This window comes from Phyllostomus hastatus, unplaced genomic scaffold (assembly GCF_019186645.2).
Source record: "Phyllostomus hastatus isolate PE091 unplaced genomic scaffold, TTU_PhHast_1.1 phas_contig_5, whole genome shotgun sequence".
Taxonomy (NCBI): Eukaryota; Metazoa; Chordata; class Mammalia; order Chiroptera; family Phyllostomidae; genus Phyllostomus; species Phyllostomus hastatus.
This window is the reverse complement of record NW_025333897.1, coordinates 731595-750969: the sequence shown is the minus strand read 5'-3', so window position 1 is coordinate 750969 and position 19375 is coordinate 731595. Positions and strand designations below refer to the sequence as shown.

General features: G+C 50.3%; 2 protein-coding genes across 5 annotated transcripts; one reads left to right on the top strand and one right to left on the bottom strand.

Annotated features, from left to right (window-relative positions):
- Positions 1–6847, bottom strand: CUNH19orf54 (chromosome unknown C19orf54 homolog). Of its 4 annotated transcripts, XM_045846667.1 has the most exons (8): positions 6708–6828; positions 6523–6591; positions 5722–6299; positions 4124–4192; positions 3505–3629; positions 3025–3154; positions 2865–2935; positions 1–1981 (listed from the first exon to the last, which is right to left on the bottom strand). In XM_045846667.1, the coding sequence occupies exons 3-8, from the start codon at positions 6042–6044 to the stop codon at positions 1659–1661; spliced, it is 1041 nt and encodes a 346-aa protein (XP_045702623.1). In that variant the 5' UTR covers positions 6045–6299; positions 6523–6591; positions 6708–6828; the 3' UTR covers positions 1–1658. The 4 variants fall into 4 exon arrangements, with proteins under 4 accessions (XP_045702623.1, XP_045702625.1, XP_045702624.1 ...); XM_045846669.1 differs by lacking the exon at positions 6523–6591 and having other exon boundaries at positions 6708–6847; XM_045846668.1 differs by lacking the exon at positions 6708–6828 and having other exon boundaries at positions 6523–6701.
- A 204-nt stretch (positions 6848–7051) lies between these two features.
- SNRPA (small nuclear ribonucleoprotein polypeptide A) lies at positions 7052–18695 on the top strand. The gene is made up of 7 exons (XM_045846685.1): positions 7052–7143; positions 7604–7698; positions 11062–11234; positions 13269–13448; positions 15408–15581; positions 16011–16099; positions 18318–18695. The coding sequence occupies exons 2-7, from the start codon at positions 7626–7628 to the stop codon at positions 18475–18477; spliced, it is 849 nt and encodes a 282-aa protein (XP_045702641.1). The 5' UTR covers positions 7052–7143; positions 7604–7625; the 3' UTR covers positions 18478–18695.
- The last annotated feature ends 680 nt before the right edge of the window (positions 18696–19375 follow it).

Here is a 19375-nt window from a genome sequence, read left to right as displayed (position 1 = left end):
TTCATGGAAATTTTTTTTTTCCTTGCATCTGGGGTGTGGGCTCAAAGCACATAACTTTGAGCCTGGGTAACAGGACAGTGACCGGTTTGGAGTACAGACGCAGGCTTGGAGTCCTCACTGAGCTGCTCTTGTGCCTGGCTCTGTGCCAGCTCAGGCAGGACAGCGCACGGGAATGCCAAACTGCTAGGGCTGGGAAGGGGGGGCACAGGTGGAGGGGGTTCCTCACTTCTGGTTAGAAACACTAGAAAACCCAAAACACTATTTATATACTGTAGTCTCTCTAAAGTTCCCTTGCACCACAGACATGGCAGTGACCAAAACACGCCTGTTTTGGTCACAAATATTCAACAGATATTCATTCATTAAACTAACCTAAAAATATGTATCTATTTATCTAGGTATCTATGCAGGTACTAACCTGGTTTGAATCCCGACCCTGCCACTTGCCAAGCAAGGTGGCCTTAGCCAATGACTACACTCCTCCAAGCCTGTCTTTCCATCTGTAACGTGGAAAGGACCGAGTACCTTACATATGAGACTGAAGCATGTAATGAGTTAACAAGTGTGACCGGGTTGGCACACTCCATTGCTCTCAGATGCATGTCTTTTAAAAAAATCAGAACACAGAGGGAACCTGTGATGAGTCAAGGTGGTATAGGGGTTCAGAATGAGTCACCCCAAGATGTGCCTCTGTGGTATGTGGGTTGAGCTAGGGTAATCAAGACTGAAGGCTCCTCCCCCCGAACTACCTAGAACAGTCTGAATGAGGGGCCTTGCCCATAATGAGATTATCAGACACTTTTCTGACCCATCTATAGAGCAGGGTGAACTTCTAATTGCTCCTATCATCCTGCGGTGACCTTCCTCCCTCTGAGGCCGCAAGGTGAACCTTAGCTCAGAATGGCATGTATACCTCCTTTTCCCTGTCTTGGAACCTCTCATGTATGTGGGGTTCCCATTATGTACATATTAAATTTGGTTCTTTTCTCGTTAACCAGTCTCACGTAGACTTATTAGACCAGTTGAAGAACCTGAGGGAACAGTTACAGATGATCATCAGCAGAGGGCTACAGCGGGTGCACTGGGGTCCTGAAAGGCCAGTAGGGCTGGTGGCAGCAGGTGAGCTGGGACTGGGAGGTTAGTTCCTATTCTCTGAGCAAAAAGGAACTGCCACAAGCTTCTCTGGAAGGTTGTGAGGAGCCCAAGTTGTTTCTTTTTTGCTCCCTTAGCCCTGACCCCACGTGAACAGGTACTGGCAGGCAGCAAGGTGCCCGGTAAGGAGGCAGATGTCCAGAGAGCTGGCGGTTCAGAAGAGGGTGGCCACCAGTGAGAAGCGGTGGATGCAACACTCAGGTGGGGTGGATGGGACTCGGTGTCTAAGCCGTTGTCCCCCCTGGGAGAGGAACCTTGTCTGTCTGGCTTCTGGCTCTAACCCCAGCCCACACAGTCGGTGCCCAACGCAGAGGATGAGGATGGAGGAGTTGGGATGAAGCCCAGGCTTAAGAATGAATAGAGTGTGGGGTACCCTGTGTGAAGGATCTCTCACTGGAGGTCCACAAGAGACCCAGCCCAAGCCCCTGGGTAGTCACAGAGGAAAACCTGCGGTCTGGATCCCATCACCCCCAGTTCAGGGCTGTGGCAGGCTGGTGGCTGGAGTCCTATGGTCTGAGGAGCACAGCCTGGCCACAGAGGCCAGCCTGTACTCCACCAGCAGGCACCACATAGGTCTGGCCATCGGTGGCTCGAGAGGGTGAGAAGTCTGTCAGCTGCAGGTTGCTATCCCGGACCTGGTTGTAGTCCCATAGCTGATAATGCCAACTCTTGCCCTGCTTGGCGAGAAGGTAGACTGCTCCCTGCGAGTCTTCCTCCGGAAGCGGTGGTGGCTGACAGGGCATGCCGGGCACAGGGTGAAACAGACCTGGCAGCTCAGCGTCCTCAGCATAGCCGGAGCTTGGCACACACTGCACACCGAGCAGTACCCCTGTGAGAGGGAGAGGCTGTGAGTGGGGGTGCAGCCCTCCAGGGAAGGTGCTGCCGGTCCCCACATGACAGAGAAGTTAATGGGGTCAGCAAGCACACAGTTGGGCTGGGATTTGGAGCCGGGGTGTCTGGCTCCAGAGCTGCAGACACTTTTAAGTCCTGCCCCCTACAGCCTGTCAGCACTGGGAGGTGGAGAGCTGACATTAAACAGAGCAAACACTGTCACCCAGTCGTCTCCCGCTACCTAGGAGGAAGATGCTAGGAGTGGAGCCCTCAAGGCCAGAGCCAGGAGGAGGTCCAGCAGAGCCTTGACCTGGGCCACCTGATGCATACAGATCCCTCTTCCTTGTAGGCAGGTGAAATGAGGACAATGCTGATCACAGCTAACACTTACCGAGATGTGCAATGTGCTAGAGACCACTGTTTGGAGGGTTTTCCATGCTCTGCCGATAAGGCAACCCTATGAGGAGGGTTCTGTTGTCACCTCAATTTCCAGACAGGCACATGGAAGCCCAGAGGCAGGGCCTGGAAGTGGCAGGACTGAGCCTGGAGTCCAGAACGTTGATCTAAAAATCTGCACTCTGGAACCAGCTCCTACAGTGCCCCGAGGTCTGGCTGGGAGTAGTGAAGGGGAGGAATACAGGCCCAGCAGTCCTGAGCTGGGCTTGTTTGTGGAAACCCCAATTGGCAGATACTGAGGCGCCGCTGCCTGCCAGGTCCCTGCTAAGTACAGCATCCTGTGCGGACAGGGATGGCCCAGTCCTTGTCCCTGCCTCAAGTACTGGGGAGGTCCCAGTGAGTACAAGGGTGAGAATGTGAAGAGGGATGATGCAAGGCTGGGGAGATCCAGGGTGAGCACACAGGGACATGGGAGGGGGACTCACCAACGCTCACTGCCCAGTGGGCCTTGTGGCCCTTCCTCTGACATGGCTCGTGGTTGAAGTCTTCATCATAGCTGGTGATGGAGTTAAGGCCAAAGCTGTGGTGTGGCCTTGGGGCTCACCCGCCCCCCCTGCCCCCCGTTCCCGTCCTGCCCTGGGATACGGGACGAGCAAGGGATGTCCAGCAACAAGGTGCTGCAGGACACGGTCCCTGTTGGGACCGCCTAGGCCACCACGGAGCAGCTCCACTTCGCAGCCCAGTGCCTCCTCAGCCAGCCTGCCCATGTCAGCCACTGTGGGGACACAGCAGACACAATAAGGGATCACTGTGTGCTTGGTACCATTTCAAGGGTTCACACGGGTCGATGCCTCTCATCCTTGCTGTGAACGTCATCTCTTGCACGGATGCAGAAAATGAAGCACAAAGAAGGTAAGCTGTTCATGTAGGACCACACAGCAGGAGGTGGCAGAGTTGGGCTGGGACCCCAGGCAGCATTGCTCCAGAGTCTAGCTTGTAACACTTGGTGGGGGAAGGGCCTAAGGAATGGAATAAGGCCCTCCCATGTACCTTGTCCCACCCAGCCTCTCTAGTCTATTGCTGGTGAAGAACGCCAGGCTTGTGAGCCTTTTGCACCCAACTCACCGGAGAACATCTCTCCCTGGGCTGTGTAGCCTCTCTCCATGGCCATCTGCACGAGTCTCTCTAGGGGGATGCCACTGGGGGGCACCAGGAGAGTGCCTGCCATCCACAGGGCCACCAGCCCACACCTGGGAGAAACAAGCCCAGCCCCTCAGTGCCTGAGTCCACGGCCCCCTCTGCCCTGGAAGCTGGAGTATGGGGAATAGATTGGCTGCCCCAGGGGAGTTCCGTTCCCCTCTCCCAGGGTGGGGAGACAATGCCCTTTCATGGCAGAAGGCTGGCCAAGTACTGAAGGTGAGGAGAAGGGAGGGTAGGGAGACATGTCCCCTGGGCTTCCAGGATGAGTAGCTAGCTGCCAAAGCAGAGTTGGAGACTATGGACCAGGTTCATTTGTTCTTTCACTTGCTCACTGATTCCAACCATTTACTGTGCATGTGCCCAGGACCCTGACCTGGGAAGTTCCCCCTCTCCTTCCACTCCCCTTGTCCTCCCCAGGCTACTGGGATGAGATGAACCCACTCCTCCCACCCTCCTGGGTCCATCCTCAGTAAGCACAGCAAGGTCAAAGGCTTGGGACACATGGCGCTCCCAAGGGCTTGGGGTTCCACATCAGGGCACGTACTGAGGGCCTTCTTGGATGAGGGAGGGCAGGTCTGCACAGAAGAGGATCCAATGCAAGTCACTTCTGAAACTGAATCAGAGCCAAAATCAGGTCACATGAGAACCAGCTCCTACAGTGCCCCGAGGTCTGGCTGGGAGTAGTGAAGGGGAGGAATACAGGCCCAGCAGTCCTGAGGCCTGAGCTCAGCTCCGGGCTCAGTCACCGACTTCCTTCACCTGACAGGGCACCTCCCTGCCCAGTCTCAATTTCTCATCCTCTCAATGGGAATGACCCTTTCACCTGCTGCTCCCTATTCCTTCTCCTAATTACTGAAGAGGTAAAGGACAGATGTGCAAGAGCTTTGCAACTAGGAGCCAGTGATTAGAGAAAATTTCTTGGAAGATTGTCTCTATACCCAAACTCCAATTTTCCCCTCTCAAACCTGTCTTGCAGGCTGTTAAATAAGGTGAAAATTCCTTAACTCAGCTTTGACTAAAAACTAGGTAACAAGCTCCAGGCTGAGAGAGCATCTTGATAATGAGCCCCACCCTCCTGCCACTCAGAGTTGCCGGATCCCAATCAATTCCTCTACCTCCGGGGCACGGGAGAGTCAGGGAGATGTGCTTAATTTCTATTCCAAGGCCAGTGAAAGGGCCAGGCCAGCGAGTGGGGCTGGGGTGGGGGGTACCCTCCTGATGGAACGAGATGACGCTGCAGCATGGTGGTTAAAAGTATGAAGCCCCACTCCCAGAGTTCAAACTGGGCTGTTCCTCTGTTAAGCACTGTGGCTAAGTCACTTCACTGCCTTGAGCCTCAGTTTCCTTATCTGGAAAACAGGGTAATAGTTCCTACCTCATGGAATTGCTGAGAGGATTAAATAAATACTTAAAAACAGTGCTGGACATCTATGGTTGGGGCATTTAGGAAAGATTATCAACTTCCCTAGAAAGCTAGAAGTTTCTTATGAATCTGGACTAGTCACTTCTCCCTCTTCCCCTCAGCCAGGCAATTGTTAAGTGGGGTCCACACAGCTCAGTCAGGTCTAGGCCCCTCCCTTCCTGCTCAGGTCCCTGGGTGTTCCAGCTTCCTCCTTGGCCCACAGGAACCAGTATCACTACCTCCTCCATTCCCTCGCTGTGCAAAGCCCTCCACAGGACAGTTGCCTTCCTTCACATGGCCCTCCATTCCCTGCCCAACTGTCAAACCCCGTGCTTGTCACTGCCCCTGTCCCGTTAAAGAACATATTTTCATTTCACTCTGGGTCTCTGCACAATGTGGTTACTCACATCCCACAGCTCTGATAACTTGCTCAATAGCATTCAGGGGTCCTCTTCAGGCAGGTCCCACTGATCCCCAGCCTGGGCTGGGCACCCCCTCCGGACTCCCTCATCACTCCCTCTGCCTACTCTTCGTTGTCACCATCTGGTAGAGGGAAGGGCATGTTTTTCTCACTGGACTAGGTGCTTGTGAGGGCAGGATCCTTCTTCATGGCTGAAGCAGTCAGGCTGTCTGACCTTGAGGAAATGGGAAACCCCAAGAGAACATAGAGGAAGAAGCTATGCGGGGACAGGTGGTTCGGTGAGCCCCTGGATGGGTGGGGCAGGGAACACAAACCCTACCGGGCCTTGTGAAGCTTTAGGAGCCTCTTCGTGTCTCCTCTGCTCCCGGCGGGTGGGCCAGCCTTCTCCAAGGCTTCTTTCAGAAGCTGGCTCTTCTCTAGGCCGAAAACATGAGGGGGAGCAGCACCCATGGCAGAGGGTGGAGGTGGAGGTGGCAGTGGTGGTGGTGGGGGAATAAGGGCCTGGAGACTTGAGGAAGAGGGTAGAGAGGCTGAGTCTGGGAGATGTGGGGGTAGGGGAGGTGGGATGATGGGGACCTGGCCTGAAGGGTTTCCTGGAGGATGGATTGGGGGCTTTAAGGGAGAAGAGTATGAAGAAATCATTCTGGAGTCTATGGCATGCACTGGAAGGAAGAGAAAGAGGATTCTCCAAAATGGATTGGTCTCAGGGATGGAGATTTTGAAAATTTTAGGGCAGAGTTCCGGAACTGGGGCACTGAACAAGGGCAGTGAAAGGACCAGGGCTAAAATTTGGAACCATGGGAGCAACGATAGGGCTGACTCAAATCAGTTCGTCTCTGAGAGTTGACAGGGTGGTGTCCTTTAATCCAAAACCAAATTTGCAGTTGGTCTGCCAGCCTGAAAGAGGGAAATTGAGTAGGAGTTAATTTATTATCTGAGCTAGATTTGGGAACTTGGAGGTCAGCTTTTGGGATATGATGGCTCACACTGGCGTGAGGCACTAAGGGTGGGATTTAGAGGCCCAAAGCTAAGGACCAGGTAATAATTTAGGTTGTATTCCAGTCCCCCGCGTTCCCCACCCCATACACCGCAAGCCCGAATCTGGAAGCTATGAGCTGACCTTTAAGTCTGAGGTCAAGAGGTCAAAAGGACACCTGGCAGGAAGAATGGCCTAGTTGTGGAGAAGATTCTGGAATTAAAGCGCAACAAGAAAGGCCTGTAGGACAAGGAAGGCTCAGAAATCGAAGGCCGTTGGGATCCAAGATACCGCTGGGATGCGGTATGGAGTTAAAAAGTAAAACGCACCTCCCCTTCCCGCAAAATGTCGGTCGCAGCGTACAACCTCTGCTATTCAAATAGTAGAGACTCGCGTTGCTTGTCCGCTCCTTTAGCGATCACGTGACCGAGAACGCCGCGCGTAGGGGGAAAGGTGGGGCTCCCAAAGGACTGCCTCCGGAAGAGACTGCAGCGTCAAAAGTGCACTCTTCGTGATTGTCCGAGGTCAGAGGCGGGAACCCAGGGCGTCTTTTGATTGGCAAAGTATATGACGAGATTGATTGGCAAGATCTGGCCCGAGATTTGATTGGCGAAGGCGGGAAAGATTACTCTGATTGGTCAAGTTATCAAGTTACCGCGCAGGGATTGGCTTGAAACACAATAAAGGCGGAGCCAGGAGAGGGTGCTTCGGTCTTGGCGTTCGGAAACGTACCTACAGCTCGTTCTCGGACCTGTGTCCGTGTTGGTGAGTAATAGTGGGTGCAGGCGCCCAAGGGCGGCCAGAGCGCCTGGCACCCGAGTCTTTACCAGCCCTGTGTGGGGAAACGGTTTTCCCGTTGCGCGTGGCCAAGTCTTCACAAAATTGGCCCTCTTTCCTTAACTGGCACATACATCCGGGTTCTTCTCCTGGCCGCCCTGCGAGCTCGTGGGCCAATGGGGATCACCACTTAGTACGCTCCACCTATTAAGTCGCTCAGAGCAGCCTGGGACTCGTAGTAAACCAACCTCTGGAGATTTCCCTCACCACGCGGGAGGGGAACTGGCGTCCTGCGTTCGCTTTGTTTTCCAAACTGTGGACCATTTTCCTTCCTTCCTACTTTGCCTGACTTCCTTGTGGAAGGAAGATCCCCGAGTAACCCGTTAAGCCCGCGTTCGGATAAAAGATTTTTAGAAACCCGGGGCTGAAGGTACCTTTTTCCTTTCAGTTCTACCGCAGCACCTTGCTACATGGCAGTTCCCGAGGCCCGACCCAACCACACTATTTATATCAACAACCTCAATGAGAAGATCAAGAAGGACGGTGAGTTCTCAGCGGAGTGCAGACTTCATGCCGTCTCACACGAGCCGGCCCCCTCGTTTATCACCAGCATCCACTTCTCTTCCTCGGGCATGTCTTTCAGACAAAATATTAGAGTTAACCCCTCGGTCTTTGCACATGTTGCTTCCTTTGATTTTAACACTACCCCTGTTTATTTTATCTTCCGTCTACTAACCCGGTCACAGTCGCTCATCCTTAAAGGTTTCAGCTCACAGTCCCTCTCCTCCAGGAGGCCTTCCCCATCTGCTTTCCTTTCAAGAGGAGCCTGCCTGATTTCCCATAGGCTTCATCCCCCCACCCTGCAAAGTCCTGATGATTCTGGTCTGTCATGGGTCTGTGTATTCACTGGCCTGTGAGGTCAAGAACTGGGACTGGCTTGGTCAGTGTTGTGTTTTCAATGATAGCCCACAGTGAAAATGTTTAATTTCAAAGTTTTCACAACAAACCTGCAGGACGTAGGTATTGTTCCAATTCCTCAGATTAGGACGCAGATTCAGGGGTGATGTGACTTCCCCAAGGTCACACAGCAAAGAAAAGAGGTTCAGGTCATCAGTGTGGAATTCTGCTAAAGAAGCTGTTTCTTAACATCAGGCATTTTTTCATTTCCTTCAGCAAGTCATTATCTTTATTGAACTATATTTACTATATTTAAAAACTGGGCAAAATCATATTAACTTCTTTGTATGGATGTTTTGGGGATTAAATTAGCTAAGACTCCATGTGGTGCTGTTTTGTTTTGTTTTTTTAAGGTTTTATTTATTTTTAGAGAGGGGAAGGGAGAAAGAGGGTGAGAGGAACATCCACATACGAGAGATACATAGATCCGTTGCCTCTTGCACACCCCGTGCTGGGGACCTGGCCCACAACTCAGGCATGTGCCCTGACTGGGAATTGAACTGGTGACCCTTTGGTTCACAGGCCGGCACTCAATTCACTGAGCCACAACAGCCAGGGCATGGTGCTTTTTTATGATATCCAGCAATTAGGGCTGGATAAATGTTAGCTCTGATTATCACCTCAGGAAAATTGTGGGAAGAACCAAAGAAGCTTGTTGGATTAAGTTTGAGGTTACTGACAAACTTGCTGTTGAAAACAAAATTAGGCATGTAAATTGCCTGTGTGCTTTTAGGGCATCTTGCTCTGGCAGTACTTTTTGGTGCTGGGGACACACTGGTGACTGGGACAGTTCTGGTCCTACTTTCATGGAGCCACAAGTCCCGTGGGGATGAGAGACCTGCTAGGAGATGGTGATAAACCAGAGTAGCCAGGGGGAGCACAGGGCTGAGATTGGGCACTGAGAAAGAGGGAGTAATTAAGTTTCACAGAAAAGGAGATAGTTTGGAAAAGATTTCCAGGTGGAGGAAGCAGTACAGTGGACCTTGAACGACACAGGCTAGGGGGCACCGACCACCCACACAGTAGAAAATCCACATATAACCTAGGTTGACGCTCCATATAGTATTTATGTCGCAACGAGGGAAAAGAATGTTCCTAACCTGGACCAGCATGTGCAAATGTCTAGGGCAGCAGTTTTTCAACCGGTGAGCTGCAAGAATTTTTAAAACATGCAATTGCTGACTATTTAGTCAAGAGTACTGATCTCTTTTTTTCATAGATCGTCAAATAAAAAAATGACAATGCCAACACAATAATAGCTGTCTGGTGTGAATGAATCAAAATTATACCTTTTTTTTTGGCGTCAGGTTGGCAAAAAATATATTCTTTGGTTTGTCACACAATTGTAACTAGTTTATGTGTGCCACGAGATGGGAAAAGTTGAATATCATTGGTCTAGCCACAAGAGCCCTGGACATTCTGGGAACTGCAAGTAAATTGTGTGTGTGCCTGAGGCCTACTACTGGCCTGTGACTTCCAGAGAAGATTCCAGTGAGCAGTGCACTGGTGGCTCTTGGGGCCTGTGGGCTGGGTGAGGCGTTAGGCTCTGTCCTGAGGGCCTGGAGAGCCAGGCAAGGAACTCAGTTGTGAAAGATCTTCCCAACAGTGGAGGGAGGGGGCTAGGTGGGCAAATGTGGAGAGGTCCAGGTCTAGGGAGGCAACTGAGGCCCAAACTGGGTTCATAGGGATGGAGAATGGAAACAAAACCCAGGAATGTCATCAGAATTTTTTTTGGTTAATTGCTTCAAAACACTTTTGCTTCCCCTCTATTCCTCCCACCCCTACATATTTTGTTTTCTTCTGTTGCCTAGTATGTTTTTCACCAAGTATCTTCAGCTCAGATACCCACTTTGCATAAGATTGTATTCTGTTCCTGCTGTCAAGTAAGGTAGTTTACTAGAGAGGTGTGGTGATTCTATGTTTAGATGCACTTGGGTTTGTCCCAGTCCTGGCTCTGTAGGGGCTTCCCAGAACCCTTGGGGACACTCCTGGGTCAGTAACAAATTCTCTGAAAACCCGTTTACATGTTAGCCAAATTGGGACCGTTAAAGTTGCTACCTCATGGGGCAGTTGTAAGAATTTAGTGGCCTCTTTTTTTGTTTTGTTTTAACAAATCAAGAGATGTTATTTTTTAAAAATCAGGAGTTTTTCCCCTGGCTGGTGTGGATCAGTGGCTTGAGTGATGGCCTGTGAATCAAAGGGTGTGGTGGGTTTCATGTCCAGTCGGCTGGTGCCTGCGCTCTGGGCCAGGTCTCCAGTAGGTGGCGCTCGAGGGAGAAACACATAAATGTTTCCCTTTCTCCCTCCCCTCCTCTCCATCTAAAAAGAAGTAAATAAAATATTTTTTTAAAATTCTGGAGTTTTTACTTGGTGAAAAAGAGACCAGACCCAAAATGAAGTCTTTAGTGACTTCCCATGAAACAGTGGTATCTTTATGCATGCAAATAATTTCGGAGAAGTTTGTGTGTTGCAGTCAGAACTGAGCATGGAGATATTGTGATGAACCAGTGTTTCTCTTCAGAAAGAAATCTAGACAACAAGTAAACAAAGATGATGTCAGCAGGTAGAAGATGCTAGGAAGGAGAGCAAGTAGGGTATGAGGAGGGGAGTGACGTGGAGGCCGTTTCTTCAGACGGTGTTTAGGGGAGGCCTGTGAGACCTGGGTGACTAGAAGGAGACAGTTGTGTATACATTAGGAGAAAGGTGTTGCTGGTAGAGGGAGTGGCTGGTGCAAAGATCCTGAGGCGTAATTGGTATGATGGGCTAAGTAAGAGTCAGGAGGCCAGTGCGACTGAAGATGCCGCAGTGAGGTGGAGTATGGGGAGAGATGAGGTTGGAGAAGTTGGCTAGAGTCACATGGCACAGGCCCAGTCCAGGTGCTCCAAGGAAAAGAACTGCTTGAATTTGCAATATGCTATCTGTACGTGTGACCTGTGTTCCCCACTGCAGAGCTGAAGAAGTCCCTGTATGCCATCTTCTCCCAGTTTGGCCAGATCCTGGATATCCTGGTGTCACGGAGCCTGAAGATGAGGGGCCAGGCCTTTGTCATCTTTAAGGAGGTCAGCAGTGCCACCAATGCCTTGCGCTCCATGCAGGGTTTCCCGTTCTACGACAAGCCCATGGTGAGCACAGTGGGTGTGGAGGGCATGTGCGTGCCCTTGTGTGTGAGGTGCTGCTGGAGACTGAGTGGGCTTGTACCTCCTGTTACCTGTAATGCAGCCCCATAAGGACAGGACTTTCTCTTGGCTCTTCATAGCACTTATTGTTCATTGTACTGGCGTAGGGGGACACACAGTGACTAAGGAAGCCCCCAGCGCTGCCCCCTCAGACCCACAAAGCTGTGAGAGAGACGAGCCTGTCACCAGATGGAGACAGCCCAGGGTCGGGGGGTTAGGGCTGGGATGCAGAAGTGCACAGAGCTGGGCAAACTGGGTGGGCTGCAGATGTTCCAAGGCAAATGGACAGCCAGGGGAGCTGTAGCCTTGGAGTTCTAGAGTGGCTTGAAGTCCCTGCCCTGAGCTGCAGTTCTGCCAGATCACTGGCAGACATCTCTGGTTCTTTGGGCCTTTTCTTTAATAGATTTTGAAATGTGCCTCCCTGAACCAATTTTCTTGGGGAGATGACAGCAAAGCATCAGTGCCTGCAGGTCTCAGGCAGGTGACCTCAGTGGGGGAGGTGGGTCATGTGGGTGAGTGTGGGCCCTGGGGCAGCAGAGCAGCCTCGAGCCCTCTCATCTCCATTGATTTGACTCCTTTGTTGCCACCTCTGAGTCTGTAGGCCCAGAGTTGCCACATCTCCAGTGACCTTTCTGGAGTTGATAGGAATTAACTCTCGAAGTTTAAAAAACATAAACCTTTTTTTTTTTTTAAGAGATTTTACTTATTTATTATTAGAGAGAGGGGAGGGGAGGGAGAAAGAGGGAGAGAAACATTGATGGTGAGAAATATCAATCGATTGCTCCTAGGTTGTATGCACCCTGACCTGGGACCAAACCCACAACCCAGGCACGTGCCCTGACTGGGAATCAAACCAGCAACCTTTCACTTTGTGGAACAACTCCCAACCAACTGAGCCATACTGGTCAGAGCTAATAAACCATAAATCTTTCTGTGTTGACCTTCCCCCACTTTTTTTCCCAAGTCACTGCTTGAACCATATTGAGCACCTAGGTATGTGTGAATTTTGTCAGGGAGTCCTGTTAACTCTATTTTCAAAACACCCACCAGCTGCCTATTTCTCATCCCTCCCATGCTGCCGACCTGGTCCCAGCCACCACCATTCCTTGTCAGTACTGTGGCAGTGGTCTGCCCATTGGCCCTCCTGCTTCAGCCCCTGCTCGCCACAGTTTGTTTGTTCTCCATCCATACAGTGGCCACAGTACTCTTTGTGAAACACTCCCCTGCTTAAAACAGCTCCTGGCTTTCTCAGGGAAAGACAAAGTCCTCCCCATGGTCCTCAGGGTCCTTGTTGCTTCTGTGACCTTATGCCTTTCCTCCTCCTCATCCACATTGCCCTCCTTGGTCTTCTTGAATACCCTGAGCAAACCCTAGCTCTTTGATGGCTATTTCCTCTGCTAGCATGCTCTTTCCCTAGATGTTTGCAAGGCTCCCACTCTCTGTCTTTACACTGTTGTCACCTCGTTGAGGCCTTTCCTGGACACCCTATCTGGAAAATTCAATACTTAATGTTTTTCCAGTTCACTTCTTAATCTTTGTCTTTTCTTCCCCACTGAAGAAGCTCCATGAGGGCAGAGCTTTTTGAGTTCCCACAAACAGCTGAGTGGATGAAGTTTAGATTGGGAGACTAAATGCAGGGATGACTGGAAACCCCCTGTCAAGTGCTCTTGTCCTGGCTTGCTGCCTGGTGCGTCCACCTTTGGCCTGATGCTCAGGGCTGTCCCATTTTCCCTTCAAAATTTTAATAACCCACTCATTGAACGCCAATTAGCCATGTGTCGGGTACTGTTCAGGTCACTTTAACTAAAGTAGTCCTTGTAGTCTTTCTTTGAAGTGGGAAATACCACAACCCCACTTTACAGATGTTGAAGGTCAGTGATTTCTTTCATATCACTCACTGAGCTCCTGGTAAGGTCTGCTTTTACAGCCAAGCAATTGGCTCTGAAAGCCACTCTGAACCCTTTGGCTCTCTCTTGGCAGCGCATCCAGTATGCCAAGACTGACTCGGATATTATTGCCAAGATGAAGGGCACCTTCGTGGAGCGGGACCGTAAGCGGGAGAAGAGGAAGCCCAAGAGCCAGGAGACCCCAGCAGCCAAGAAGGCTGTGCAGGGTGGGGCAGCCGCCCCTGTAGTGGGGGCTGTCCCAGGCCCTGTCCCGGTAAGCTAGGGCCCTCTTCGTCAGGCACTTCTCTGCTAGGAGGCCTGGCCATGCGGTGGGGTGGGGAGGGGTCTCTGCTTGGGGTTTCAGACATCTCCCCCTTCTATTTCCTTATGTAGATTGGGTGCCTGTCCCTGCCTGCCAGACTCTTTTCTTAAGATCTTTCTTTCCTGTGTCTCAGTCTCTGGTTTCTCTCTCCCTGACCTTGATGTTAGCTCTCTGTGTAGAAAATTGAGGAAGCTACTTAATCAACAGTTAGGATTAATAAGTGAGTTTAGTTTATTAGCAGGGTTGCTAGGTATGAGGTCAATATGGGGGAAAAAAAGTTTTATTTCTACATGTTAGCCACACACAAGTAGACTGCAAACTGAAAAATAGCTGAGGGGTCAATCCAACAAAAGGTGTGAGCAACCCCCACCCCCCTCTCTGAAACTGCAGAACGCTGCTGAGAGAGACTGGAGGTAGGCTCTGCAGAGGGCCTGAGAAACTCCCCACTGTCCAGATGTCAGTTCTTCCCAGACTGACGAAAAGTCAGCACAGTTCTAATCAGACCCCTGGCAGGAATCCTGGGGACACTGACATCTGTTTCTCCGTGTCTATGGAAAGGCAAAGAAAGATAAGTGAGAATAAATCGGGGTGGGGGGTGCTGCTCCAGTGGTCAGGATGGTGTGGAATTAGCGCACGGGTAGGAAGATGGACCAGTGGGACAGGAGAGAGTCCAGACACAGCTCCGCATGTGTGCTTACTCAACAAACGATGAAGCTAACACTGCAGTCCGGTGGCAAAGGGGCGTTTTTTTCCTAGTAAATGATGCTGGGCCAGTTGGATGTCTATAAGGAAAAAATTAGCTCTACCTCAACTAGATATAAGTTAATTTGAGATTGATCTGAGTGTGACAGCTAAAACAATAAATATTGTAGAGGAAAATGTCTTTGTGGCCTTGGTGAGGGCATGAAAAGTAGGGGTGTTCTGTAAACAGGATACAGAAACATGTAGTACAAAAGAAGAGATGGATGAATCGTATCCACTTCAGTCCCAAGTCTCTGGGACCCACTGAACTAGGCATGCACTGATGCCAACTCACACACTGGCATCCGGAATGGTGTCCAGGTTACTGTCCAGCTTCCCCACTCTTACCTTGTCGCTACTCTTCACCCAGCTTTCTGTCCACCTTTGTTCAGGTGTGATTCTCGCTCTGGCCCCTCCGTCCCCTCAGTGTATGTGCTGTGTGCCACTGGGCTGTCTCCTCCTCCCCTCACTGCTGCCCCTCTCATTTCTTTCTGTACCTGCCTTGATCCTCCCTGTCCATATCTGCTTTATTTTTAAAGATTTTATTTATTTATTTTTAGACAGGGGGGAGGGAGAGAGGGAGGGAGGGAGAGAGAGGAAAACATCAATGTGTGGTGCCTCTCGTGCGCTTTCCACTGGGGACCTCACCCACAACCCAGGCATGTACCCTGACTGGGAATTGAAACAGCGACCCTTTTGTTTGCAGGCTGGCACTCAGTCCACTGAGCCACACCAGCCGGGGCCCATCTCTGTTTCTGTTCTTTCTTTTTTTCTCTGTAGGTCTCTGGATCCATTTCTTTGGTTTTACCTTAAAATTTATTTTTAGAAGCAAAAGTATAGCGTTCTCGTTAATAGTGTTTATTTCTACTCTTTTTAGTTAGCAATTGTTAATAATTAGAAGTTTTCCAGTTTTTTTCCCCACTCATTTGTAAACAAAGTTAGGTCATACTGGCTAATTTTTATATATTAGATTTTTTTTTAACTTTCTGATTTGATGTCTTTGACCCTGGGTCTGTTTTGCTCTATCTGTTTTTCTTGGTATCCTTTGGGCCTTTCTCCCTGTCTCATTCCTCTAATAACCTCTTCTCTGTGCCTCCTAGTGACTCTGAAAGCACATTTCCTCCCACTTGCTGGCTGCCGCACTCAGTCCAGCACTCCCTTTCTTTGCAGGGCATGCCACCGATGACGCAGGCGCCCCGCATCATGCACCACATGCCAGGCCAGCCTCCCTACATGCCACCCCCTGGCATGATCCCACCTCCAGGCCTTGCACCTGGCCAGATCCCACCAGGCGCCATGCCACCGCAGCAGCTTATGCCAGGACAGATGCCACCTGCTCAGCCTGTGAGTGTCTGGTCCCCCTGGGATCTCATAAATAGTCTGGACATGGGAATCAAAGGGGACTGGTCGGGGCACTGTTGTAGGTCAGGTGGTCTGGGCAGGCCTTCCTCAGGAGCTGCTGCTGGGCGATAGAGATGAGGCCCTGGGGCAGTAAGTGACAGGCATGTTTGTTGGAGGAGCCTCGGAAGGTCAGGATGAGGCTGGACCAGAGGCCAGCACCTCGATTCTTATTCATTGAACTTATGCCAAGCAACCGCTTCTGGGTGTAGCAGTGCTGTCATGTGGCTCACAGTCTAGAGGGGGCAGAGCAGGGTAAGACAGGCAGCACTAGGGGGCGGGGGCCTAGGAAGCAACTGAGCAGGGTTGTAGGAGGAGAATAAGAAGGCTGCAGATCCCCCTCTGGACTCATGGGCTCCTATCTCTTTCCCACAGCTTTCAGAAAACCCACCAAATCACATTTTGTTCCTCACCAATCTGCCAGAGGAGACCAATGAGCTTATGCTCTCCATGCTTTTCAACCAGTAAGTGGGGCTGGGGCCAGAGGGCAATGGCCAGGAGGTGGCAACATGGGGACAGGCCTCAGAATTCTGCTGATGGAGCCTGGCTCCTGCTAAGGCTTTGCAGGCAAGAAAGGAGGAGGTTGAGGCCAGACCCCACAGCCCATGGGGTGTGGAGGTGATGAGGTTGGGGGTCAGTAGTGGCCAGGGTGTATGTGCCATCCTCCACCCTCATGGGGGTAGGGGTGGAGAGACTCGGGGCCTCATTTTTCCGGTCTGTAGGATGCAAAATACATGTAAAAGAAGACTTACATGATCTCTTTGAACACTGGCCAGACTAGCAGAAGTCAGCACACTGAAACAGCAAGTGTGGGAGATGGAGAGGTTTGAGCCCCATACTCTGCTGATGGCACGCATACCCTATGGGCATTGCTCGGGGTAACCGTTCACTGCTTAGTGAATTAGGGGTGTGCTTTCACCTGCTCACTCTGCTTCTGATTATATATCCTAGAGAAATATATAGTGTATGAATATAAAATGTGTTTATGGGAATGGTTGCCCACTCACCTTGATTCAGGTAGGTGCTTTAGTGCTGCTTCCTTCTGGAGGAGCATCCTCTGCCAGCCTTGCTGTTTCTCCTGGAGGCTGACAGGACAGTGGAGCAGCCAACACGCAAATCCACCGTCTGTGCATGGCTGACAGTGGTGATGACTTTACAGCGTCCTGGGCTTTCACACCCATGAAGTAGGAACTGGGGCTCTGCACTAGGTGCTGCTATTGTTTCCTCTTCTCTTCTGGGAAGGGAAGAAGGAGGTCCTTCGGGAGCGGCATGTTCTCATGGGGGGGTTGTTATTACCAGAAAGGCACTAAAGAAATTATTAATATGAGCCCCAAGGGGGTGTAGAGGGGACTTTCCTCACAGTGGTCATGGTGGAGGATTGCTCAGGTCAGGGGAGAAGTCAGAGGGCGATGCTCACCGCCGTGCCTGTGCTGCAGTTAGAGGGAACGGAGAGTGCCTCGGGCATGGTGTAATAGTCCTGAGAGGAGATTTGAGAAACTGGGTAAACAAAAATACGAGGTCTGCCCAGAAGGTATGCAGCCATTTAATATGAAAAAAATAGTGGCATTTATTGAAGAAGATTCAAGAAACATTATATATAGGACAATGACACCTTGGTCCCCTTTGAAGTAGGCACCTTGGGACCTCACATAGTTCTCCCAGTTGCCATCAGCTGCCCTGTATTATTTTCCTGAACCTCACAAACAGTCTGAAATCTCCCCCCTTTCAAAGGTGACTTTAGTTTTGGGAAAAGCCAGAAATCACAGGGCACCAAATCTGGGCTGTAGTGAGGCCGAGTCACCTGGATGATTTGATGTTTCAACAAAAGACTACAAAAGACATGATGCGTGAGTGTGTGTGTTGTCTTGTTGAAGCTGCCAATCACCAGTTGTACGTAGCTGCGGCCTTCTGAATCATCCAAATAGTTTCTGTGGAGGAATGTTCAAGTTTAATGCATAATTTGATACAGGTGTGTTGTTCTACTCAGTTATTTTGAATACAACAGCCACACAATGCACATGCTCATTCAGTGGGGTCTGCCACCCACACTGACTAGTACAGTGAAGTTGTCATTGTTCATGCATGCACATTCCAGTCCACTCTCCTTGGCTGCCAGGTTACATTGAGGTTTCACAAATAGTTCTCGTTATATTAACAATGGCTGGAATTTATCCAGACAGACCTCATAATACCACACACACATTTACCACGCCCACAGAATAAAACATTTTGTAAGAACACTGATGGAAAAAAGGATACCCAGTCAAGGTGAGAGTGGTTGCCTAGTGGTTAGGGAAGGGACTAGGGAATGAGAAGAGGGAGATGAAAGAAAAAGCAAATTCTAAAAGGGTGGTGGTGGTTTCTGGAGCAGAGGTAGGTGGGATACAGTTGGAGTAGGTGGTGGGGAGAGCAGTGTTTGGTAGCATGACCTAGATTATGGTTGGTGGGTATTTGTGTTAAAACTTCTCATTAAGTGATATGTTCATATTGTATGCACTTGTTTCTATTAGGGTTTCTCAACTTAGTGGTATATACATTTTGGGCCAGGTAATTCTTTGTTATTGTGGTTGTCCTCTGCATTGTAGGATGTTTTGCAAACGTCCTGTCCTCTGTCCACCAGATGCCACAACATTAGAGGGAAATGCTGATTGTAAATCTTCTTGGTCTTTCCCCTCCTTTCAGATTCCCTGGCTTCAAGGAGGTCCGGCTGGTTCCAGGGCGGCACGACATCGCCTTTGTGGAGTTTGACAATGAGGTTCAGGCAGGGGCAGCTCGTGACGCCCTACAGGGCTTCAAGATCACCCAGAACAATGCCATGAAGATCTCTTTTGCCAAGAAGTAGCACCTTTTCCCCATGCCTGCCCCCTCTCCCCTATTTGGGACCTCCCCTCTTCCCCTTGGCTCGGCCCCCTGAAGGTAAGTCCCCGTTTGGGGCCTTCTTGGAGCCGCATGTGTGAGTGAGTGGTCACACAGCATTGTACCCAGAGTCTGTCCCCAGACATTGCACCTGGTGCTGTTAGGTTGGAATTAAAGTGTTTTTTTGATGTTTGATTTTCTAAACCATTTGTCGTTTTTATTTTCTTGTTCTTCATGGTTCTCTTTTCTGCATATCAGAATATCCTGAATTTTTGAACCTCTCAACCTTGGGAAAATAGAGTATGTAGTAGTAATGTTGTCCAAGCCAAAGTCACCTTTACTACTTTGGCAGATTTCTGTTTTATCTCAGCCAGCATTCAGTGTAGCAAAGTGAAACCCAGGCTACCTTGTACCGTTGGGCAGGTTCTCTGTTACATAAGGATGCTACCTGGAATGTCACACCATTCACTTCGTGGGCTTGTATGTTTGTTCCTGTAATTGTCTAACATAGAGTGGTAAGGAAGAGATTATCCTTCACTTTTTTCTAGTCCTCACAAAAGTACCTTCTGTTATAGCAACAATCCCATAGCAACCATTCTAGGTACTTCAGGGAGAAGGGAGGGGATTGGGTGCTCATGAAATACTGGAAGGGTGGTAGGAACAGCACTCTGGATTTGAGACACTTGAGTTCAGGTTTGTAACCCTTGACTGAGCTTCATTCAGTCTGGAGTTCAGAAAGGTGCCGCTGCTGCTGCTGCTAACAGGAGGCCCAAACTGATTCCATCACACATGGGAAGGTACAGACCCGACACTAGTAAAGGAGTGTGGCCACTTCAATCACAGCTGACCTCTCTTGCCTGCCGCCACCAGCCAGAAGACCCAAA

What these genes read in the sequence shown, in the direction of transcription:
- CUNH19orf54 (XM_045846669.1), bottom strand. Translation starts at nt 6,044, where the DNA reads ATGATTTCTTCATACTCTTCTCCCTTAAAGCCCCCAATCCATCCTCCA. An exon ending in CTCATCCAAGAAGGCCCTCA is followed by an intron (nt 3,630 to 4,123) that starts GTACGTGCCCTG and finishes TGTTTCTCCCAG; the next exon opens with GTGTGGGCTGGTGGCCCTGT. An exon ending in GGACATCCCTTGCTCGTCCC is followed by an intron (nt 2,936 to 3,024) that starts GTATCCCAGGGC and finishes CTCCATCACCAG; the next exon opens with CTATGATGAAGACTTCAACC.
- SNRPA (XM_045846685.1), top strand. Translation starts at nt 7,626, where the DNA reads ATGGCAGTTCCCGAGGCCCGACCCAACCACACTATTTATATCAACAAC. An exon ending in CTGTCCCAGGCCCTGTCCCG is followed by an intron (nt 13,449 to 15,407) that starts GTAAGCTAGGGC and finishes CTTTCTTTGCAG; the next exon opens with GGCATGCCACCGATGACGCA. An exon ending in AGATGCCACCTGCTCAGCCT is followed by an intron (nt 15,582 to 16,010) that starts GTGAGTGTCTGG and finishes TCTTTCCCACAG; the next exon opens with CTTTCAGAAAACCCACCAAA.